The sequence below is a fragment of the Lactuca virosa genome, chromosome 9, assembly GCF_052849685.1.
Source record: "Lactuca virosa cultivar CGN04683 chromosome 9, Lactuca_virosa_CGN04683_v6, whole genome shotgun sequence".
Lineage (NCBI taxonomy): Eukaryota > Viridiplantae > Streptophyta > Magnoliopsida > Asterales > Asteraceae > Lactuca > Lactuca virosa.
Window position 1 is genome coordinate 45,571,438 of NC_136434.1, and position 26,616 is coordinate 45,598,053.

General features: G+C 32.6%; 2 protein-coding genes across 2 annotated transcripts; both read right to left on the reverse strand.

Moving 5' to 3' along the window:
• Positions 1-18,486: 18,486 nt before the first annotated feature.
• LOC145139192 (protein FAR1-RELATED SEQUENCE 5-like) lies at positions 18,487-19,790 on the reverse strand. Its single transcript, XM_079073105.1, has 2 exons — positions 19,366-19,790; positions 18,487-19,228 (listed from the first exon to the last, which is right to left on the reverse strand). The coding sequence occupies exons 1-2, from the start codon at positions 19,788-19,790 to the stop codon at positions 18,487-18,489; spliced, it is 1,167 nt and encodes a 388-aa protein (XP_078929231.1).
• A 3,255-nt stretch (positions 19,791-23,045) lies between these two features.
• Positions 23,046-24,002, reverse strand: LOC145138180 (uncharacterized). Its single transcript, XM_079072306.1, has one exon. The coding sequence runs from the start codon at positions 23,983-23,985 to the stop codon at positions 23,356-23,358; it is 630 nt and encodes a 209-aa protein (XP_078928432.1). The 5' UTR covers positions 23,986-24,002; the 3' UTR covers positions 23,046-23,355.
• Positions 24,003-26,616: the final 2,614 nt, after the last annotated feature.

The following is a 26,616-nucleotide window of genomic DNA, read 5'->3' on the forward strand; positions in this document are numbered from 1 at the left end:
CTGCTCAAAAAGTTTTAACAAAAGAAAACCAAAACATTTCAAGAAACATAAGGGTATATTTGTCTTTTCGATTTACTTTACAACATGATTTACCTACCTGGTCTTTGTATTGTGTAGACATTGCAGCAAAAAAATGGAAGTTATACAACTCAAAAATGGTATGATTTGCCAACGCCCCTGCCTGTTATGATTATGCGTTTTAGAGGGGATAGCATCCCGAATCATTCTGCATGGCTTCTCATTAACAGGAATTGTCCTTTGATTAAGGTTCCAATATGCATGCAAAAAATTTATTATATAAATTTGAAAAAGTGTGCAATTAAATAAGATTATCTATCTGGTGAAGGTGAAAGCTAACTGTTTATTCTCATAATTCCCCACTACTTGCTAAATGACTATACTAACCTAAGAAGGAGGATCAAACCCCTTCACTTCACGCTCACTTACGCCATCCAAGGTGTCGAGTAATCAACAAGAGAAGTCACATGAGTAATCGACAAGATGAAATCCACAAAACCAAGCTAATAGCATCGAGTCTTAGTCAAAATTCTACACAATAAATAACCTTAATTTAACAAATTAGGTAAAATACTAGACTACACTTCCTTATCGAGTCTATGTCCAAAAGAACTTATTATATGGGCAAAAGAACATTTTGCCCATCAAAAACCCAAACCCAATACAGTTGACCAAAAGTCAAACTTGTCTAAAGTCAATTGTCACCGAATCGCATCCCAGATGCTAGTTGCAATGCGAACACGCCGCGACAAAACAATCGCGGGACACTCTAGACAACCACGTCGTGGTCAGCCCATTGTCGCGTCGCGGACGATCCTCTGGGAGAAAACTTAGTTTATTAAGCACTTAATCGTTACAGATCAAGGATCACAACCTCATATCTGATTTTTCTTAGTGATTTAATGGATAATGTTTACAACTTTATCCATTCCAAGGGCTAGATCTAACTAAATCTAAAACCCTAACAATATTAAGTCCATAAAAGCTCATAATTCCTTGCATGGTTGAATAGAACACAAGCAACCACATTTTTCTCTTTTCCTTAAGTACAAAAACATGTACATTAGCTATCCACAGTTTTGGAGTTGCTCAACTCCAAGAACATAAGGTCAAACTTGAATAAAGTTGGGATCTTGAAGACTTGAAGACTTACAATGTAGAAGAGAAGATTAGTAGATGGCTTCTTGAGCCGAGGATGAGAGCAAACACCATCCTTGAACACTTGAGAGCTTCTTAGACCACCAAAAGCTCTAAGAACACAAACATAAGATCATTGAAGCTAGGGTTTTGAGTTAAGAGGATGGAGGCTGGTGAAATGAGCAAACCCTAATCCTTACATTCCTTAAATAGAGCACAAGGCCCACGATCTAAGGTGTTGAGCTATGGTGGCCACTACACCACTAGAGACATAAATCGTGTCGCCAATAAACACCTTTATTCTTGCGCTATGATTGAAGGTTTTTCCCCAAAACCTTATTCTCTCTGCCTCAAAGTCGGTAGCTGATCAATCACGATGACGAGTGTTACAATATGTAAGTAATAAGAAAAAACTATTTGAACTGGCCTATGATATTCCGACAAACTTCGAATTACTAAAATCCATGGATAATCCGTTGAATATTTTTTATGGATTGTCGATGGACCTTATTCTGTTGTAAAACCATCGGTATTTTCGATAAAACTTTCCAAAATTTGGCATTAACGCACCAAAAATCACCACAAAGACATAACCGACAAAACTTGCCAAAATTAAGGACTTTTATGTCAAAAGCCCTATTACATAATTGTATAAATTTGTCGATAATATGTAAGTAATAAGAAAAAAAAACTATCTGAATTGACCAATGATATTCCGACAAACTTTAAATTACTAAAATCCATGGATAATCCGTTCAGTAATTTTTTTATGGATTGCCGATGGACCTTATTCTATTGTAAAACCATCGGTATTTTTTTAGAACTTTTATGTTGGTTTTTTTATTGTTAGAAATGGACATTATTCTATTGTAAAACCATCGAGGGTTCAAGTCTCGTCGTGGGAATAGGTGGAGTTAAGGAGTAGTTTAGAAGTAGATTATATTTTATTAAAAGTGTTATATATATATATATATATATATATATATATATATATATATATATATATAAAATGAGAACACCAAAAAGGTTGAGAACGCGAAAACAGTTCTGGACCAACCAATTTATAAGGTTAAATTACTAAATTAATATTTAAATTAAATTGCAACTCCTAAAATCTAGGGATAATGATTTTAGTTACTTAAAATTTGCCTTTAATTTAAATATTTTCGCTATATTAAAATATACCAAAAAGATACTTGGGTAATTTTACCAGGTTGATCCTTAAAATCAACCACCATCATCTCTCACGTCTCTATACCTACGCTCATGTCCTTTTGAAGAGAACCCTAATTCATACATCTTCTTCACCGATCCAGCAACTTTGCATTCGTCAAAACTAGTGAACCACCACCACCTCCATCATCATCGTCCCAACGCACCACCGCTACCACTTATCATCTCCGAACAACCACCACCACCGAAGATGTCGTCGTTCATGCTCGTAAAACCCATGGTCTATCCTTCTTCGCCAGATCGTTCTTCCAAAGCATTATCGACATCCTTTTCGGGTGATCATGTCGACTGCACTTTCTAATATTGCCTATGTTCATCTTCGTCTTCATTTGTTTTTGTTTTTTTTTTTTTTTCTGAAATTAGGGTTTTTTAACCATCGATTTTGGGCTATTAAGGATTTTGTAGATCGATTTTGTCATCAATGAGTTAATGAAGTGCTCCACCATAAATTGCCTAATAATCAACGAAAGAGATAGCCAAGCAAACCAGAAATCAGATTCAAAGGAAAAGGTTGTGCACCTAACATGTTTGCTAAAATTCGCGAGGGAGGCAGGGTATCGTGGAACTCAACGATATATGGATTTTTCGAGGGTCCTTGGTGAAGGATTTGAGTCAGATGAGAATGAACAACATATATTATTTTCTATCTTTTTCTAGATGTAAAGTATATTCTATGTAACTATATTCATTAGTGATTAAATGTAAATTCATTTGTGAATAAAAGTATTTATTTATGATTACATGTATTCATTTGTGAAAAATGATAAAATTTTAGACAATTTTTGTTTTAAATTGATGAAAAAAAAACATTGGATTTATTTTTCATGTGTACTATTTGTGAATATATATATATATATATATATATATATATATATATATATATATATATATATATATATATATATATATATTCATGTGTGATTATGAATAGAAGTTTAATCATTTGTGATGGAGCACGAACCTGTTTGCACAAAAATTTTATTTGTAAATACAAGTGTATTTATTTGTAATTGAAGTTGTATTTACTTCTTTTTGAAAAGAAAAAGCGTAGGTTATTAATTTTGGGGAAAAAGATAAAAAAATACCCTTTTTGTTCCATTAACTAAAAACATTATTAATTTTTTAAGTAACTAAAATCATTATTCCTAGATTTTAGGAGTTGCAATTTAATTTAAATATTAAATAAGTAAGTTAACCTTATAAATTGGTTGATCTAGAATTATTCTCGCGTTCTCAACCTTTTAGGTGTTCTCATTTGATCATATATATATATATATATATATATATATATATATATATATATATATATATATATATATATATATATATATATATATATATATATATGACAAAATTGCAAAAATGGTCCCTGTGGTATGCATTTTTTGGGGTTTTAGTCCAAACCCTGACTTTTTTGGCTTCGTGGTCCTTTTGACCATGTTTGTACGTAGATTTGGTCACTCGTAAAATTAAAATGACTAAATTGCCCTTATTAGATTTATTTTCTATTTTCTTTTTTTTTGTATAAGTATTTTTATATATTAAATAAAGATAGGGGCTCCCCCCTCTCTCTCTCTCTCTCTCTCTCTCTCTCTCTCCTAAAATCCATTCTCACGGCACCACCACCCGTTTTTGATTTAGGGACTTTAACGACTTGCTTCAAGAATTTTAAATGCCAAATTGATGGCTTAAACAGAAATTTGTGAAGCCAAATTACTTAAAAACAATGAGCATAACTAAGAACTACAAGTTGCAGCATGGAAAGATCATTCTGACAAAAGATCAAACACTTGGTGGGCATCAACCATACTTTGTGTTCATGGGTTGCGGAGCTTTACTGAGTAATCTTTCACGTTCTTTTTTTCTTACATCATTCAATTCCCCATTCTTTCAACTTTAAAGCTAAACCATTTCCATGAATGGTTTAAGGGTGAACCCACCAGACAAATCGATTCTGCATAAAAAATTAAAACCAATTTTCTCAAACTCATAGGGTACACCCAAAACTTGCGACTCAAGTATGTGTGTGTGAGTGAGTTTGATGTGAAGACAATCAGGAAAACATTCGGATTACCAAGCTTACCGGAACTTTGATCTTGATCTCGATCTCCCCTACCCCCTTTCTCTCTCAATTCTAGGAAATTAAGAAAATTGAATCGATGCACCATTCTATCTACATTTTCTTATAGATAGAACTGGGAGAGAAGTGGAAATGGTAGTTTAGCAAAGGACCAAAACCACAACCAAAATACCAGGAGGGCATATTAGTCATTTTAGTTTAGCAAAGGACCAAAACCACAACCAAAATACATCAAAAGGACCACCAATCCAAAAAATCATGGTTTGGACTAAAACCCCAAAAAATTGCACACCACAGGGACCATTTTTGCAGTTATATATATATATATATATATATATATATATATATATATATATATATATATATATATATATATATATATATATATATATATATATATATATATATATATATATTGTGACATCCCCATTTTCACGGCCAGAAAAGACCGATTTTGTTTATGCTTTATAAAAGTCAGAGTACCCTTTTTAATAAAAATGTTGCAGAATTTGTTCCCAGAAAAACATGATAAATACGTTATCAAAGCATTTCCGAATAAATGTATTTTATTCATTTTAAAACATTGAGATGTCATCGTCAATACAGAAACATAAGCATAAACAGAACTTACATTCATTATCACTAGTGATTTATATCTCCTTAATCTCTCAGTGTAATGTAACTTCATATCGACACCTGTGATTCAAATAAACTGAGTGGGTCAGGTTAGGAAACCTGGTGAGTACATAGATGTTGGAGCATGGAAATGTTCTACAAATAATGAGTGATAGTTAGGTTGTATTTTCCCTTTATTGTATTTATGGTGTAAATACTCTCCCTCCTATATAAAGGGAGAGTTGGTCATTTATTACTTTAGCTAGCTTATTTTACTTTTCTTAGAAGATTACTTTTCTCACAATATAATCTAGAGAGAGAGAGAAGTTGGTGGGTTCTCCCACCCAGGGAGAGTTTCTCTCCCACCATGTTCTTCATGAATATCAATATTATTCTCTCTTTCTTCTTAGTCTTCTTCAACGAACTCATAATATGTTCTTCGTGTTCATACTTACAAAAACACGATAAATCTCAAGATCATTCTTCCGCATCCATTGTTCGTATAAAAATGGGTCTCAACAATTGGTATCAGAGCCGTACCTTGAAGATCTCACGATTAGTTCAAGGGAACGACTCCCGTTCGGTGATTATATTGTGATTTTTCCGTGTTTCTGCAAGAAAAAGTTTTCGGGTTTCTTACCGGAATTTTTTTTTATGAAGTTCGTTCTTAGTTCTATTTTCTGGGTGATTCTTACTTAATAAAATAAATTATTGTTGCTGCTGCTGCTCGTTCTATTTTTTGCTGGAAAAAGATGTTCTTAAAAGATTATTATTGTTGCTGTTGAAGAAATGAAGAAAAATGGGAGAAAAAATTATTTTTGTGGTCTCCAAAATGTTGAAGAAATTGTTCCAGAAGGTATTTCTTCTTGGAAATGAGAAGACACAAATTTAATGAGCTTATTATTCTTGAAGAAAGTGGAGAAAATCATTTTTTTTTGGAGATTTTATGTTCCAGCAACTCTTATCATTATGAGGTATGAAGCTCTTGATTCTCATATTTTAGTTGCTGTAGATCTTCAATTTGAATTGTTTGGACGTAAGTTGTTGTTTGCATAAAGCACTTTGTCCTTTTTACTCTTTTGGGTAAAGAGTATTCCACTTATATTTGCCTTCCCAAGCAAAAACCATGTGACTTAGAATGCTTTATAAAAAGATTCCCTCATTAAAATATGAATAAATGGCCTTTGCGGTACCATTTTCATGGAAAAATAACGTTTTTCGTCATATATTCAGCCCTTCTCGGAGCCCCGAACCGCAGCCAAAAACTGCCTACCGGAGCCTCCTAAGAAGCCTCCCCGCAGCCCCTCTCAGGCCTTGGTCCGCAGCCCTTCTCAGCCTTGGACCGCAGTGTTAGGTGCATTTCATGTACCCATTTTGTAGCTTTATTTCATAAAAGTACATTGCATATAGGCTTAAACTCATGCATTTTGCATGTTTTTCGGGATTTTTCATGAGGCAATTTCATTCAAATACTTTTGTGATATTTCAGGGACTTTTGGAGGTAGGATATTGTTGGAGGAGGTAAATAAAAGTTGCGGACAAAATTTCAGGACTTGCGGAGCACCGAGGAACAAGATATCAAAGAAATGAAGATTTTGGCTTTACAGAGATTTACACGGTCGTGTAAATGCAAGCCTTGCGTTTACACGGGCCATGTAAACGTAGATTTCTGCACAGTATATTTTTGCGTTTACGCGGGCCGTGTAAATGACAGTGTTAATTTACGCGGGCCGTGTAAACGTAAATGCGAGTTTTTAAGCAGTTTTTCACCATTTTTAAAGAGGGGAACCGACTTTTTACTTTTAGGGGTCGACTTTTGGGCAGAGGGAAGGCGATTTTCAGAGCTTTTGGAAGTAGATTAACACTTGGGAACATTTGATTTCATTTTGTAAGAACTTTAATTTCATTTTCTAGATTTGTGATCTTGTTCTAGCCATGATTGGCTAGAACCCTAGATTCTCCAACTTTATGTCTTGACTTCTAGTTGTGATTTCAATCATATGACTTGATGTTTTCTTTCAATTTTCTATCTAGTGAATTTGATTTTGTTTCAATTGAATGTTTGATTCTAATTGTGATTCTTATTGGCCATTCGAATTAGGGTTAGATCATTCAAGTTATCTAATTGCAAAATCCGTAATTGTTTTGTAAATTGGACTAGGTAACAAGCACTAAACTGATTTCTATTAAATGAATTTAGTGTAAATCTTATTCACACATTCTTATGCTCCCGAGCTTATGAGGAGTATTGAGTGTTGTTGGGAACATTCACATAAAGTTTAATGCAATCTTTCAACCTAATTCTAAGAGTTTGTTTAGATTAGATTGGTAAGGTTAGGATTAATCAAAGAGCTTGTTTTGGTTAATTATTGTGGTGAATGGGAAGTGTTAGAGCTTGTTAACACTTTCAAGTACCAACTTAGATAGAATTAAACAAATATCTTGTCATCCATGGAATCACATTGCTAATTTGTCTTGCATAGAGTTGGAGTACTTACAAATCTTGAACTTATTTCACTTAATCAATCATTTACTTATTGCTTTATTCTATAGTTTAAATCATTGCTTATAAATTCCCCCCATTCTGTGACCATTTTTGTACCTTACGCAAAAAGGTATAAACACTTGTCCCGTGTCTCTGTGGATCGACCCTACTTACCTTGTACTACGTTTTTAGTGCATAGTAGTAGTGTTTAAGGAGTCATTTGTACCCTTTATTTGTTGGGTTTGTCACGCCTAACACGCAGCCTAGCCTTCCTGCTGATCTGCTGACCGAAGCCACCCTCTTAGCTTTCTGACCGAAGTCTACTGACCGAAGTCTTCTTGCTCGGACCGCAGCGCCGGACCGCAGACGCTCCACTGCAGTTCGGACCGCAACATCCTTCTTCGCACCGCATCCTAGCTGCTCCTCGCCTACCGCAGTACCTTCACTACCGCAGCCTTCGCACCATCCGAACCTTCACTTCGTCCGCAACCCACCTAATCAACGACCACCTCACCGCACCCACCTCCTTGACCCGCAACACCCAGCAGACCTCGGATCCTCCTTCTCCATCAACAGCCTCCTCCTTCAGCCCTCCTCCTCCCTTCTCCTTCAGCTCCCTCTTCAGCCCTCCCCTCCTCCCCTCTCCTTCTTTTTCCTCCCCTCCCTCATTTCTCCCTTCCTTTTCTTTTAAAAACCTTTTTTTTAAGACTTTATTTTTTTTAATTCCGTTTTTTTTCTCAACATTATTTTTTTAATTAAATTTTTTTTTCTTTCAGCCAATTATTTTTTTTAGCCAATTATTTTTTTAACACCATTTTTTTTATTTAGCCATTTTTTATTAAAACCAATTATTTTTTTTAACACCAATTTTTTCCACAACCGAACCTTGGATTGTCACATTGGTTCATTTCATGCCGGTTATTATTGGAAGAATACTCCTACCGCAGTCGGACTTCATATTATTTTTGTGATGCTTGCACCGCAACGGCGATTGATCAACAAAGTTGTTTCACATTCTTCACTTTATGGGATATTATGACTTGGCGCTCTTGATTTTTGGTTGACGAATCATGTATCTTGATCATGTGGACTTTATTCTCTATTGAAGACCACTTCAAGTGTTCCGGCACCGCAGTTTGGATATTTGGATATATATTTTTGGCACAACAGATTATTCTCAGCACAGCTTCAGCAACTATGTCACCCGCCTCCTCATGACCACAAGAGTATCTCTTTTACTCTTTCTCGTTTCTTATCGAGACCCTTCATACATCTAGGGAGAGCTTCTCTGTTAGCTCTTGGTATCCGACACTCTCCATCCGATGATTTGTTGATTTTTGATATCCGATCATTGGTTATCAAAAATAGGGAGAGAATATTATCCGGATTTGGTTATTATGATTGTTTGAGGTTGGATTTTTGAAGACTTTTGAAGACGATTATTTATCTAGTGATGCGATGTGGCACTTATTTTTGGTCTTTACGGATCAAATTTTTGGCATTACTCGATGTTTTCCGATCCAGATTATTTATTATTCGGACTCTACCACATGATGATTTTGTGTTCGCATCCTGTTCAGATCTTATGGTTTCACGAGTTTGGATTTGTGATATGTTGAAGACGAAGATTATTTTGGCAATGTGACGTGGCACTTATTTTTGGTCCTTGGATCAAATTTTCGGCATTGCTGGACCATGTTTTTGGACTCACATTATTTTTATCCGGACTTCATGTTATGGATGCTTCACATTTTTAGCAGGTTATTCTTTGAAGAATCTCGGTGTATTATGATTCGAGAACTCGAGATGTTTTTCAGACTTTTGAAGCCGAAGTGTTTCTTTTATTGGATCTTCTACTTGCTCATGGTGACCTTCTTCTTCGGGTAATTATGACTGGTTTGAAGATTTGGATCTTATTTTTCTGCTTCATTGGTTGTGCTTTGAAGCCGAAGACCTTCATTGTTAGAGATTCATGGCCAGTTTCAGACTTCACAGACACTTCAGAGTTTCAGAGACATTTCAGCTTTTGGTTCTCACTACGTTTCATTTTATTACCACACTTGCTAGTCGGATTACTATATTATAGCCTTGTATTACTTATTGGATCTCTCATAATTTGTAAGCATTTAGGGAGAGAATGTTGGAGCATGGAAATGCTCTACAAATAATGACTGATAGTTAGGTTGTATTTTCCCTTTATTGTATTTATGGTGTAAATACTCTCCCTCCTATATAAAGGGAGAGTTGGTCATTTATTACTTTAGCTAGCTTATCTTTTCCTTAGTTAGAGTTACACTTCTTACAATGTAATCTCTAGAGAGAGAAAGTTGGTGGGTTCTCCCACCCAGGGAGAGTTTCTCTCCCACCATGTTCTTCATTAATATATTTTATTCTCTTTTGTTCTTAGTCTTTTTATGAACTCATAATATGTTCTTCGTGTTCATACTTCCAAAAACACGATTAATCTCGAGATATCATTCTTCCGCATTCACCGTTCGTTATAAAAATGGGTCTCTACAATAGGGTTTTCAACCCACAATAATATAATTATTATGTTTAAACATCAAACAATCAACCCAATTACCCATCCCCATTATCTTCTTTACTCTTAAGGATCTACCCTAAGAATCAACTATTCCTCGTTCATTCATTCCTAAGGATCATCCTAAGGAATCGACACGAAGTCCATCGTCACCGGGGTTTGGGCACTAAGTCTGCATAGTCGCCAGGATTTATATAACAGGCACTAAGTCAGCATAGTCGCCAGGGTTTAGGCACTAAGTCTGCATAGTCGCCAGGGTTTAGGCAACAGACACTAAGTCCGCATAGTCGCCAGGATTTAGGCACTAAGTCTGCATAGTCGCCAGGGTTTAGGCACCAAGTCTGCATGATCGCCAAGGTTTAGGCACCAAGTCTGCATGGTCGCCAGGGTTTAGAGTACACCGGGTGAACACATCGCTCACAACACCTACAGGTTGCGAGCCTGCTAGTGTTCCACTGGACTGTCTAGAATAGTCTGTGGTTGTCATCCATACTCTGGTAGATGACGGGGCCAACATTTGGGTAAAAGGCTTCTCACATCGTCCACCTCTCACCCTCACCTCATGGTCTATTTCACCTCTCACCTCATCATCCGACTCATATTTCATGTACCCATATTTACCCAACATATTTTGTAGATATAAAATATATATAGTTTAAATCATTTAAAACATGTATAAAATTGTTCATCCAACATAGATAACAAGTATACATGTAAGATTCACACATAGCACGTAATTTATATTAAATACTTCATATCTATGTGTAAGATGAAAGTAACTATGCACTCACCTGGTAAGGTAGTGACTCGGTACTCGGACAACACTTCGTTATCTCAAAACAATTTTCCCTTGACAAAACCTAGTATCAATACCACTAGAGTTTAGTCCGATGTTAACCGCGACTATTTAATAGTCTGGCTATTATTACTATTATATATGCGTTTAAAGAATATTTTCCAACCACTATGTACAGACAGGGGCCAGACATAAAACACCGGAGGGCAGGACCATTTTGGCATATAACACTTCTGAAATCCAACAACCCTATGCGGCCCTTTAAATCAGATTTCCCGTACCGCGAGTGGTTAAAAAAGATATTATAACGACACTTATATAACTCATAATAATAGCCCAAATATTTATTATAAGGTCCTAATAACATTACTATATTTAAACATAAGCTATACTTAAGGTAGGGTAAGCATATCTCACTTACCAGGGGTTTGGCTAGGAGCCGGGCTCTGCAGGGGCATAACTTCCAAGCCGAAAGCTCTTCTTCTCAAAGCCTTCCGGCACTCCGGGACTCGCCTCTAACACCTAGGAGGTGCTAGGGAAGGGGGAAGAGGGTTTGGGGGTAATGGGAGAGAAAAAGTATGAAAGGTGTGAGTTTTGGGGGTGATTTATGCCTCTATTTATAGGCTGTCTGGGCCGATTCACGTCGTGAGAAATGGTGCTCACGTCATGAGCCTTGCGTAGGCTCCAAGGCGAAGTCTGGTGCTGACACGTGGCTCCGGACGCAGGTAAAACAACCAATCTTTAAAAATTCATAACTTTCGCATATGAACTCCGTTTTTGACGTTCTTTATATCCACGCGTAGGTAAAGATAAGATCTACAACTTTCCTTTTGACTCCATCGGCTAATTCTTGACTGATTTTAAATTTAATAGTATGAGAAGATTACACTGTTAAATGTCCTCGTAAAATTCGTAACTTCTTCATACAAACTCCGTTTTCGTCTGTCTTTTTATCGTTGAGTTCCTATTAATGAGATCTTCAACTCTCATTTAGGTCGTGTAAGTCAAAAAACCGCTCGAACTAAAATTCGAGTTTCGGGTCGTGCACTACTAAGCCAAATCTTAGAAAATCCATAACTTCCTCATACGAAGTCAGATTTGGGCGCTCTTTTCATGCACACTCTCGGTTTAACGTATTCTACGACTTTCATTTAGATCGCTAAGGCTAAAAGTCGATCTATCGTAAATTCACTATTTACGTCACCCGGTGTCGTGCCGGTTCTGTCGCGAAACTTCGACAGGTCATAACTCCTTCGTTATAACTCGGATTTCGGCGTTCTTTATATGTACGGAACCCTTGTAACATATACTATAACTTGGTTAAGATTAATCCTTCTAAATAATCTTCCATCAAAAAGTCATTTTTGACGCCCATTGTCTCTAAATTGACTAGCCCGGATCTGCGGGTGTTACATATATATATATATATATATATATATATATATATATATATATATATATATATATATATATATATATATATATATAGGGCTTGGTTATAATGTGGATGGACAACTATTGTGCGGACGTGTGGACAGTGCTATTCTATGAGAATTACTAATAGAATAAGTTGTTTAGTATTGTGAATACGTTCAACCTCACACAACTATTGTCATTTTCATGCATTCTCACTTATTTTTATTCATTTTTGTTCTCACACATCGTTTTTCTTCATTCTTACATAATATGACTTAATAAACATTCTGACAATATTCTGACAGAATGAGAATAATAATAATAAAAAGTTTATAATAACCTTATAGACGATTTAATTAGTAAGAATGCATGATAATGACAATAATTATATAAAATTGAACGTATTCACATTATTAAACAATATATTTTCTTTGTCATTCTCACAGAATAGCATTGTCCACACGTCCACACAATAGATGTCAATCCACATTTGAACCTATCTCTCTCTCCCCTCTCTCTATATATATATATATATATATATATATATATATATATATATATATATATATATATATATATATCCCTATCATCATACATACTTATAAAGCTAGCATGTTTCCTTGAACCTCATGCATTTAAAACCCCCATAAAAATTTGCAAACACCTCATGCATTTGAAACCTCCTATTTTAATGAATACCACTCAAAGTCTCTTAATAATGATTAACAATTCAAAGGTTTTATAACTTATATAATATATTTAATAAACAATTAATGAATACTCTACTATAAAAAGGTCAATCTTTTTGAGTAGACACACAAATACAAATCACATACAAAATTCACAAAGAAAACAAGTTTAAAGTTTTTTGTGTTGGTTTGAGGGCTTTGAACAATTTTTCGAGCCATGTTATTATGTTGAAGTTTTTAATTTGTAAGTTTATTATATACTAATTCTTTTTTGTATTTTCTTGATTTAAGTATTCTTTTAAGAATATCATTGTATGTTGTGGTTGAAATTTTAATGTAAATTAGATTAGATTCATGTTATCGATCATATGTTATGGAAGATGATATATATAATATTTAATTAACTATTGTATTCATGTTTGTATGTTCATGTTGCTTCAAAACAATAATTAATTAAAAATCATGGATATGTCATATTATCCATATTATCCATGTAAGCCATTTTTAAAATGCAAATTGTCTGTCTTATCACTTTATATTTTAGTATATGTTTAACATTTTAATTATAACAATAAGTGTTTTTTAAAAGTTTCTTTCAATTATTAATAATAACAAGTGGTTTTAAAATTAATAAGCAATAATTATAAATAATAAAATCAAATTACATGGATATGTCATATTATCCATGCAAGTCTCTTTTGAAATGCAAATTGTCTATCTTATCACTTTATTATTTAGTTTATGTTTCACATTTTAATAATAATATTAAGTGTTTTTTAAAAGTCTTCTTTAACTTATTATTAATAATAAGTGGTTTAAAACTAATGAATAACAATTTTAAATGATAATAACATCAAATTATAAATTACATTTAGCTATAAATAAATTATATTATAAATGAACATTATTATTGAAATTAGAAAATGATCGCATAAGTAAAAATATAATTAATCAATAATAATAATTGTTAAAAATAATACTAAATAGATAATTATATTTAATTCTATTAATGAGGAATGTGGGTTGATGTCAATGAATATTATTGTTCAAAATAATAGAGATTATATATATATATATATATATATATATATATATATATATATATATATATATTAGTGTAAAAATATTATCTCAAAGTTAATGTCAATAACATAACCATTTTAAACATATATTTTTCAATATTTTAACAATTTATGTTTAATCTTCGTTGCGCAACGCGCGAGAATTCGTCTAGTTGTAATAAAAGAATAGTTTTATTCTTCTTTTGACATGTGTCATTCTATTAGGTCTCCTAATTAATGCATATGTTATTCTCTTTTTGACATGTGTCACCCTATTATGTCTTCTAATTAGTGTATGTCATTTGTCAACATATTGATTCTTTATTTCAAATTTCAAATTTTAAAATTTTCACTCTAATAACATTAAATTAATAACATTAGAATAGAAATTAAAATAAAATTAATACAAATTATAAAGTGATATAATTTCACATATTTATTTAAATCAATGATTATAATTTTATATAACTACAAAAATCTTTTAATTAATAATTTATTTAAAATAATTGATTAATAATTTTGAGTTTTTATTATAAAAGTTCAATTAATTGTGTAACCATGGTTTCCACGGGTTATAAACTAGTATATATATATATATATATATATATATATATATATATATATATATATATATATATATATATATATATATATATATAGGAAAAGTGAATATACCCTTAAGGGTATATAGCTTAGGTACCCAAAAGATAAAAAACTATGTCGTTTTTTCTTTTTCATTACCGATTCCTTGTAAAAGAAAAAAAATGCAATTTTCTTAAAATGATCAACTTCCTGCTCCTGCTTGACTGCTTCGTGCTTCGCTTCCTTCAATTCTGCTGATTTCCTATCTACTAACCCTTATACGATTGCTTCTGGTTCGTAATTGAAAGGTAAGGGTTGCTTCTGGTTCGTAATTGAAATTATTTACGATTGCTTCCACTCCCAATCCCACAGCCCAAAGCGAAACATCTTCTCTCTTCAAACCCAATTCCACCAACGTTTGTTTCCCCACACGTCTTGTAAAGCAATTCCATTCATAAAACATATAACTAAAATCCGACGTCGTTTCCAAGTTAATCTGTCAATCTGTCCTTTTTTCTTCCTCGTGCTCGCATCTATCAACTGAGCCACCAAACCATCATTATCATATCGACCCAATGGGCTTTACTGTAAGGGAAGGATCTTAATTTCATATCGAGCTCACTTATTGTTTGATTATCATCAAGAAATCGATGGACTTCGAGAAGCTGAGCTTGGTAAATCGTTCATTGGCACTAGCAAGAGAGGAATCGGGCCATATTACTCCAGCAAGGTCATCTGAAATGGCATAAGAGTATGCGATTTGAAGCATATGGACACCTTTCCTGATAAGCTTGATCTTTCGTTCCAATGGTTTGTCATCCACTTGATTTCACGCCTATGGATTATCCTACCAGGTTTGTGAATTACACTCTTAATCCGAAATAAATCAATCTCATATTCTTTTCTTCTTTCCCTTGTACACTATGTATATAGTGACTTAGGTTTGATGAGGAATGTGGAATCAAAATCACTACCGAAAATTGTAGGCTAAACTACTGACCCACCAGGTGTTCGATTAAATGCATCAGTGATACGAGCCCCAATTTTTTTGACTTTGGATTGGCAAAAATTCTTGCAAGTGAGAAAGGGGAAACGACAAACCGAGTAATTAGAATACAGTATGTATATGCGTGTAAAGATTTCTATCCAACTCTTTTTTTGAAAAAAAACACACAACTTTATGTGTATTGAATATAAACTGCTTTCTTATGTGTACACAGGCAGTGGTGGTTATACGTCTCCAAAATACATAATGAATGGCCATTTTTCTACCAAGTTTGATATTTATAACTTTGGTCTTTTGGCTTTGGAGATGATAAATGGGAAAAAAATTGGGGATTTCAACATCCTGATCGTAACTTGAGCCTACTAAGTCATGTAAGTTTGATGTTTACAACTTTGGTCTTTTGGCTTTGGCTTATGGACTGAAAGAAGTTCCTTGAAACTGATGAAACCTGTATTAGACTGTTTATGTGATTTGTTGTTGCTGTTGTATTTTTGCTTCTTTTTGTCTTCACAGCTACATGAGCTTCAACATGTTTTGAATTCCCATTGTTTCTTGCAAAGATTAGAAGGGTATTTATGTCTTTTGCACAGAAATGGCTATTCACTAGCACAAAATTTACAAAAAACATCATACCTTTAATTGTGGGACCCGAAATTCGTATGCAATGATGCCCTCTTTATTCACAACTGTCTAGATTCTGGGATAGTTTTTCTGTTGTTAAATAGAACAAGTTAAAAAATAAATGATTAAAAGTGATAGAAATCATTTAAGCCCTGATGTCAAGGGGACAAAAAAATGTATCTATTTCCATTTCCGTTTGACAAATTATAAATGCAAAGTTATTCTCATGTGCAGGTTATTACCATTGCAAAGATCTTGGGTTGCACGGAGACACCATAGAAGCTGAAGATTGTATTAGATGATGTAATCATGTATTAGTTAGGACATAATTTGTAAAGGTTTTTTTGACGAATTGTATATGTTGACATAAATTGTATAGAAAAGTATTGTTTTTGTTGGATTGAGCTGAAATTGCAACCCACTTTTCTTATTTATTCGAAATAGCAATGTACTTATAAATACTTTCGCTTTTAACCCACAATAATATCATATTTTTGTTTTTAACCCATAATAGCATCATATTTTCGTTTTCACCCACAATAGCATCATAATTTTGTTTTTCACCCACAATAACATCATAATTTTGTTTTTCACCCACAATAGCATCATAATTTTGTTTTTAACCCACAATAGCATCATATTTTCGTTTTTAACCCACAATAGTATCATATTTTCGTTTTTAACCCACAATAGTATCATATTTTCGTTTTTACCCACAATAGCATCAATAATTTTGTTTTTCACCCACAATAGCATCATAATTTCGTTTTTAACCCACAATACCGTCATAATTTTGTTTTTAACCCACAATAGCATCATATTCTCGTTTTTCACCCACAATAGAATCATATTTTCATTTTTCACCCACAATGGCAACCTAATTTCAGTTTTGACACGTATTTTCGAATTTTGACCCATTATTATCACATACTTATAGTTTTTAATCCAAAATGACATCCTACTTTCATTTTGAAACACATAAGAACAACTAACATGCAATTTTAAACACAAAAATCATAAATAATCAACAAATTTTCATTTAAAAACTATAAAAAAATGTTAAGAAACATAAAACATTTCTAGATTATTCATATATTGTTAACCAAAAAAAATGTCAAAATGCCAAGAAGCATATCGAATTTTCCTTTGCTCACAAAAACAACACAACTCATCGTTATGTCTCTTCCAACGATTCATCTGCCTGATACATGTAAAAAAAATATTGTTAATATAATTATTAGAGTTCTAAATCATTAAAATTAAATTAAATTAATATTAAAAGTACCTTTCTTTTGGAACAACTAGTAGCGTAATGACCCAATCCTTGACAGTAAGAGCATGTACGTTTTTTAGGGCTTCAAAAGAAGACCTAATTCTACTAGAAATTTTAGGACGCCCTTTTGTGGTAGTTGGACCAAGAGGATCACAGACAGATAACTGTGACATCATATCTATTTGTGAAACTCCCATACAAGAACCTTGAGATGCATTATCCAAAGACATAGATTTCTTTTGATTTGTTTGATCATCCAAAAGACTTATCAATAGCATATTGAGTTTTTGTATCTCTGAAGGGGAGTCTCTAGCTTGTTCAGTTAGTTTAGTAAAATTTGAATGGACACACCATAGTGTGTAAGCACTAACTCCATTTTTATTATTCATTTCTCCGAGTCTGATACTACCACTACTCAGTTTGTACCTAACATTAAGGGTCAATCGTGGTAAAATATAGTGACTCGGGAGTTCTTTAACATGCTTCTTCTTCATCACATATAGGCTATTTTTACATAAAATCCCATTTGTCTCATACTTAGCACATGAACATGTGACGCTGACTTGATCCAAAGAACGAAAGGTAACAATGCGCCAATATTTATTATCAACATCTAAGTGCCCAACTCGGTATGCTTTCTTCGGTAGTTTTTCCTATAGTCTCATGAGTCAAATTGGTAATAACTTCGGTCCATTCTTTTTTGAAAGTATCAAACATCTTTCTAGTATAAAATTGACCTGCTTTTGCTTCGATTGGATGTATTGAAGAAAGAACCGGCCTCGAGTTCATAGTCTTGAAGTCTTCATCTTCTTCGGCGGCCCTTCGAGACTCAACTGCTTTGTCGTATTGTACAACAAATTCATTCAACATGGTCATCGAATTAACAAATCCATCAAAAAATGAATTGATACTCTCACTTCGTCCGGTTGTTGTCATACCAGCAAGAAAGTATCCGTCAAGAAGGGTTTAACCCAATGTATACGTTGGTTATACATGTCACTAATCCAACAATTACTTTCCAATTCATACTTATTACACATAACCTCCCATCTTGCTTCAAATTGTTCAATGGTGTCACTATTTACCCATTGTTTGTGCGTTTCTTGAAAATCGCTATAACGGGAAACATACGATCGAAGGTGCTCAGTTTCATGCTTCATGATATGCCATGAACTAAAACGATGTCGAGTATTCGGAAACACTTTTTTTATTGCATTTCTCATTGCTTTGTCTTGATCTGTTATAATTTCCTTCAGATACTTATTAAACATACATTTGAGGAAATGTTCAAATAACCATTCAAATGTCTCTTCCTTTTCATTTTCAAGCAATGCTCCACCAAAAAGTATAGACTGTCCATGATGATTCACCCCAGTAAAGGGAGCAAAAGGCATCTTGAACTTGTTAGTCATATAAGTGACATCAAACACAACAACATCTCTGAATTTTGTATAAGCATCTCTTGATCTACCATCAGCCCAAAAGATATTTCTAGGATACCCATCATCAGACAAATCCACGACAAAATATTGGTCACTATCAACTAATGTTTTATATTGAAAATGTTTTATAAGTCCATAGAACTCATTTCCTTTATGTTGCTTTCGTTTCTCAGATAAGACATCGGCACATTGCTTTGAAGTAACATCAACTACATTTGAGAAGGTTTCAACCCTGCTTGACCAAATTGCACCATAAGAGATTTACCTTCTATTGAACGGTGGAAACTGTTATGAGATCGATGCTTCATAACCTTCGTAGGTGTTATGGTCAAGTCGTGATTGTGTGTGTCATTAAACGAGTCCACCAACCATTTCCCATCCTCCTGTCTTGTTATTCGAAGCTTTGCTTGACATCCAGTTCTAACATCTCTACGACGTTTTTTCTCATTTTCACTTGAAGCATTTTTGTCCATCCTTTTGAAACCTTCTTTGTTGCATACATATATCTTCCGAAAAGGCTCATTTGTTTTAGGATTTTTAATTGTGTCATCTCTACGTATACCAAAGCCATGTAAAAATGAATAATCATTATAAAATGTATAAGCATCGTCGGGTGTATCAAAAACCTTTCCAAGTATACTTTCATTGTTAACTTCATCTTCGTCAAATTCAATGTTCTCACCGATACTATTTATTTTTTCACATTCATATGTTGCTTCCACGTAATCATTTGTGCCACTATCTTCGGTTATATATGGTTCTATAGCTTGATTAGTTGCTTCAGCTTCACTCATTGTGGTCTGCAATAGACAACGATGCATATTTTCAAATAAAAGATTAACACCAAATTTTTTTATATTGAATATAATGGAAACATTATACATAAAAAAACACAATAACAACCAATTGCAATTTGTATGAATTCTTGTTAATTGCAATTTGTATGAATTCATGTGAATTACAATTTGTATGATTTACCTTAATTGGCTTCCATGGAATCGGAGCACAAAAAAACCATTCGTTAAAATACATTACAACTCGGAACAGAAAAAGATCATTCGTTAAAATACATTACAACCGATGACTTCATATTCAATTTGTTTGTTGCTTTTTATTATCAATTTTTCATTGTTTGCAATAAGTTGGATCAAATTCATCCAAGTTAACCCAAAACAAAGACTTTAGAAGGCACCATGAAGTTAACTCTTTAGAATAATGAATTGCCTAAACCAGCTATAACCAATCAAACTATTTTTATTAATGAAGTATATGTCTTCAGCAAAATAAATAAATAAATAAATAAATAATAATAATAATAATAATAATAATAATAATAATAATAATAATAATAATGACGCTACATTAAAGACCACACATAGAACCAAAAAAATTGAAATTAAGGGCTACAAATAACTTTGTAAACTTAATATATGTGTATGAATTGCAAACGATTCCAATTAATAATAAAAAAATACAAACCTTGAAAAATCACAATTAGTAGGTATAAAAAACAAACGTGTGTATATTACCTAAAAGAGACGGTCGTATGAATGAAAAAAATAGGGAAGCAAGATTATGATTTCAATTCCTTGTGAATTGCAATTTCCTTTTTATTTTAATTGGTTGTGAATTGCAATTTTTTTTGAACTCCCTGAATTGCGATTCCAGATTCTATCATTCGTTTTAAGTTGATTCTGATTTCTTGATGATGGAACGATTGGAATGTGATCACGATTAAGGAAACTACGTTCTTTTTTTAAGGATTTATTTTATTTAGCAAATTAACCCACTAATCAAAACTACGTAGTTTTAAATAATGGGTACCTAATCTTATATACCCTTAAGGGTATATTCACTTTTCCATATATATATATATATATATATATATATATATATATATATATATATAGAGAGAGAGAGAGAGGTAGGTTCAAATGTTTCTCACATCTATTGTGTGCTAGAATGCACCAATAGGAATTTAGTATTACTTATATGTATATTAAATGCTATCTATACTTATAACTCAATTTTATGGAAACTAATTAAATTCGTTATTAATGTCAACAATAATATTCTTTCAGAATAAATTCATATCTAGAAGAATAAGAGTGTATTCTAGTAGAATGTGAGTGTGTTCTAGTAGAATACACTCTCGTTCTTCATATTTCATGCAACTCTATTGTATTTTAAGTGAGTGAGTCCTGAAACAAAATACGAACTCATATATAAAACCTAGATGCGAATTCATTCTAAAAGAATGTTACTGCTGACATTAATAACGGATTTAATTAGTTTCCATGAAAAAAGAATTATAATTATGGATATCATTTAATATACATATAATTATGGAAATCATTTAATATCTATATTTATTTAATTAAATAATTATTTAATTTTACAAAATTCTTATTGGTGCATTCTAGCACACAATAAATATAACAAACAAAATAACCTAGCCCTATATATATATATATATATATATATATATATATATATATATATATATATATATATATATATATATATATGGTGAGTTTCAATAGAGAACCATAATTAACCAAGGAACCAATCGTGAGCGTCGGAAATCATAACGATCAACGGGCAAGGAAATAGATGTACACTTTTACATTGGACGCACACACACCAGATTATACCAAAAAATTCACCCTTTACAAAAAAACCCACCACTTTTTTTCGTTTAAAATTTTTTAGACCATGTTTTTTATCAAAAAAAACCGAATATACCGTTGTTCACGATTTTTCGTCCTCTTTCCATAGAGATTAATGATGATATATAAAAAACGAACTTTTTTTTTTCGAAAAAAACTCACTTCATTTTCTTTGATTAAAAAAATTAAGGTCTATTTTTTATAGAAAAAATTAATAAATATATCAAAATTCATATTTTTTGTACTTTTTAAACATAGATTCATATTCATGTTAAAAAAAAAAACGATATTTCAGTTCAGATTCACATTGTGAACCTGTTCAGATTCATATTGTAAACCTGTTCAGATTCACATTGTGAACCTCCTCAGATTCACAGTGTGCATAATAATAACTCAGATTCACAGTGTGAATCTGAACTGATCGGAGCTTTTTCACATTGTGAATGTTAAAATTTGAAATATTTACAGTTTAGATTCACAGTGTGAATCTACACTGATCGAGGTTTTTTTTTTTTTTTTTTTGTGAACATTCTCAGATTCACAATGTGCATAATAGTAATTCAGATTCACAATGTGAATCTGAACTGTTCGAGATTTTTCATATTGTGAATGTTAAAAATGGAATATTTACAGTTTAGATTCACAGTGTGAATCTACATTGTTCGAGGTTTTTTTTTGTTTAATTGGTGTTGATGTTTATTTTTTTGATAAAAATAAACTTAAATATCGAAAAACTAAGAAAATTAAGGGGTTTTTTTCGAGAAAAAAAAGTTCGGTTTTTATATATCATCATGGATCTCTATGGAAAGAGGATGAAAAATCGTGAACAACGGTATATTCGGTTTTTTTTTCGATAAAAAACTTGGCCTAAAAAAAATTTTAAATGAAAAAAAAGAAGTGAATTTTGTTATAATCCGGTACATGTGCGTCTATTATAAAATTTTACAATCCTTACTTTTGCCGTTGATCGCTTTAAATTCCGACGCTTTGGATTGGTTCCTTGGTTCCTTGATTAATAATGGTTATCTGTTGAACTTTTCTATATATATATATATATATATATATATATATATATATATATATATATATATATATATATATATATATATATATATATATATATATTATTGATTAAAACATTATAAGGATATTTAACGAGTTGAGTAAGTAAAACAGAAAAAAAGTTGAGCTAAAAGAGAACATTTCAAATGAATCGAAAGACATTCAAAATGTATTTTTAGTAAATTCATCGGTTATTTATGAAAATAATAGTTGTACATTTCTTGGATGAATCAATTTTTAAAATGAAAGAAGCATAAGATTGAAAACATTCTGTGTTATCAAAATAAACGTTTCAACCAATTTTCCATCACAGTAGCATTTTGTCGATAAAAGATCAGATAATCATTTTATTCATATTAAAATACTACTATAATTTCTGGAGCAAATGTGGATATATTTAGATTAAGGGTCTAACTGAAACATAACTCCTAAAGATCTTCCACTTATAAACACAAGAATTGCAGAATTACAAACAACCCCCTCTTCTGCAATCTTCTCAAAATTCCATCTTTGAAGCTCAGAACCCCCACTCCCTCCACCATGCATCCATTGTGTTAACTATACCACCCCAACCCCTTAAGAAATAAGGGAAATAAGTCTATAAAGCGATCAAGAATTACCTTCTCATTCACACACTTCTAGCCATCATTTCTTGAAATCTCCTGTAAGATTCTTGTTTTTCCAATCTGAATTTCTCATGGCAATTCGCTATAAACTTGTCTGCAAGACGATCGATCTCATTCATCTCATCAACAGTAATCCCAGAGCCCTTATTCCCATGATCATCACTCTTGTTCTTCTCTTCCAGCCATTGGAGGTACCCTGAGAGCTGCGACTCATGAGGAGCCATTTCATCAGCAAAGGAACCCCAGGTTGAATCATAGTAGACTTGACCATTAAACGGGTTGGGTGAAGTCATCGGGACAACATGTGATGAACACCAGTTGTAGTGCAACCTAAACGATCCAAAGTAGAGCTTATTCTTGTTTTTGTTCTTCTTCAAGATCAGTGGTTCCAGGAAGTTGACATTGTTGAGGTGGATCTGTTTGAGAAGCTCGATGATTATGGTCTTGGCCTTGGTGAGGGCCCTTGCTAGTCGGAAGATGTGGGAGAAGATGAAGTTGTGGATTAGGGTTTTGAATTTCATGGAGGTTGCTAAAGAGGAAGATGATGATGGAGAAGGTGATGGAGCTCTAATGGCGAAAGGATGAGGGGATGAATATGGAGGGAGTGTTTTGAGTTGAGATGGGGTTGCCATTTTGTTGCTTTTTTTTTTTTGGGAGATGTGTTTGGAGTCTTAGTTTCAAATGGTATTTATAAGGGCAACAACATGATTACCAAATTTCCCCACTAATCATGTATGTGTTCATTGAATAATTTGATTTTACATGGATATCCTTAAATTAAATATATATATTTATGTAACAAAGTTTTTTTTTTTTTTTTTTTTTTTTTTTTTTTTCAGTTTATATAATAAGGTGGGTCGAGACGAAATACACTATCATTCTATGAACAAAACATACGACATTTTATGTATAACATATTTAACTATCTATGATTCATGTTAATTATTTGTATAGATTGAAAAGTTGTTGCATAGATTCATATAAATTTTAAAATTTGTTACATAAATTGATAAAATATAAAATATTGTTGCAATTTTTTATTTAGCAAATGTTATATTATTACACACTACTTGAAAATTTACCTGAAAATTTAATTTTTATTTGATAAGTTAACTAATAAAAATATGATTTACTAAGACTAGCTATATAAATTTAATTGACATAAAAATACATATTATGTATAAGGAAATAAACATATAAGGATATATTTTGAAAATTTATAGAAAAACCATATGAACTAATTAATAAATTATTTTAATTATTTTTTTAAAAATAATCTATAAGTTAGCTTATAAGCTATTTTAATGTTCTTATCAATAATTATATTGTAATAAATTTAAAAAATTAAACTAATTTATGTCACAAACAAATAAACACCGACTAAATAACATGTTTTAAATTAAAATGTTATATATTTTGGCTTTAGAATAGAACATGTTTGTATATTTGTTATAGAAAACAACTTTAAAACATAATTTTAAAAATATATAACGCTATACTATATATACAATTAACTTGTTGTAATTGTTGTATAATGTTTGTAAAATTATATTGGTGTATATTATTTTTCTAAATTATTGTATTTGTGATATATTTTTTATATTTAATAGTTAATTAGAGTATATATAAATCAAATTTTAATATATCGGGAGGGAGAGTAGGTAATTTGAATAAAAGGGACAACCACTTTGCAGTTTCTGTAGGTGTCCACTTCGGTTCTTTTTTTCTTTTTCCTTTTACACTCTTATGTTTTTCTTGATCTTATTCTGGACCACTGTTGATTGTTACTAGACCCGACCCGACAAGACCAACTTCTGCTACAATGTCTTTCTTTCTTGGATCAAAGTCATGCATTAAAAGTTGCACCATAAAAGACAATGAACTTGTAACTTTAGAACGAAACTCACCAACACAAACAATTTCAAATTTCTGTAGGCTCATTTCCATAATTTAAGCTTGTAATCTATCAACCATGAAAACTTTTAATTCAACATTTGTTTTAGAGTTTTTGAAACACAAATACACACGAAAAATCGATTTCTTGTATAAACAAACCAAGTGATCTTTAGATACCATGTTTCTAGTGGTGGTTATAAACAATACTTATGACTGTTTGTACTTTACCCATTATCCACTATGCATACAAGTAGATAAGGACAACAATGATTAATGAACATGGGTACATCTATAAAAAAAAATTAAGCTGAGTCAGATTCAAAATTCAAAATATATCTTATATTATCGTATAATTAACTTCTTTTTAACTTTAGAACTTTTTTTTACATTTGTATCAAAACAATATTAAAATCCACAAATTTGAAAGATGCAATTCTTTTCCTCAAATTTTATCATTACAAGAGTATTGATTTCTAGTGACGACGGGGTCGCTAATATAAAGGTTATTGAATTGTATGTGTATATTGAATGAAGTAAAGGCCATATATAGGCTGATTACACAGTTGTGGTCATCCACATTTATAGGAGAAGTCATAGGATCTAAGACTAGGTATTTGACTATACACATGACTAAGTATTTACAATTTGATTAAATCGAATTATGTGGGCCCTGATGGATCGGATGATCCATTATCCGTAATACGCCCCCGCAAGATGGAGGATCGATCGGAGACACCAATCTTGGATCTATTGCGCAGAAACGGTGCTCGAGAGAGTGGCTTGGTAAGCATGTCGGCCAGTTGATCTTGGGAGTTGATGTGGAGTACGCGAAGAAGGCCAGTAGATACATGTTCCCGGACAAAATGATAGTCAAGTGCTACATGCTTCATTCGTGAGTGGTACACCGGATTAGCACATACATATGTGGCACCTGTGTTATCACAAAATAAAGTAGGCGTGGTTTTGACAATAATACCCAATTCTTGTAACAGTTGTTTTAACCAGATCAGTTCAGCACCAGCATTGGCTAGAGCTTTATATTCCGCCTTAGTAGATGACCTTGATACCGACTTTTGCCTTGTGGATCTCCAAGAAACAATATTAGACCCAAGATAGAGAATATATGCAGTAGTAGACCTACCTGCATCGTGCACACCATTCCAGTCGGAGTCTGAAAAGACCGTGAGTGTCATAGGAGAATTACGGTTTAGGAAGAGACCATGATGAATAGTGCCTTTTAGATAGCGAAGGAGACGTTTGAGTGCTTGCCAATGGGACTGACGCGGAGCATGCATAAATTGAGACAACTTATTTATGGCAAAGGAAATATCAGGACGGGTGAAGGCCAGGTATTGAAGAGACCCAAC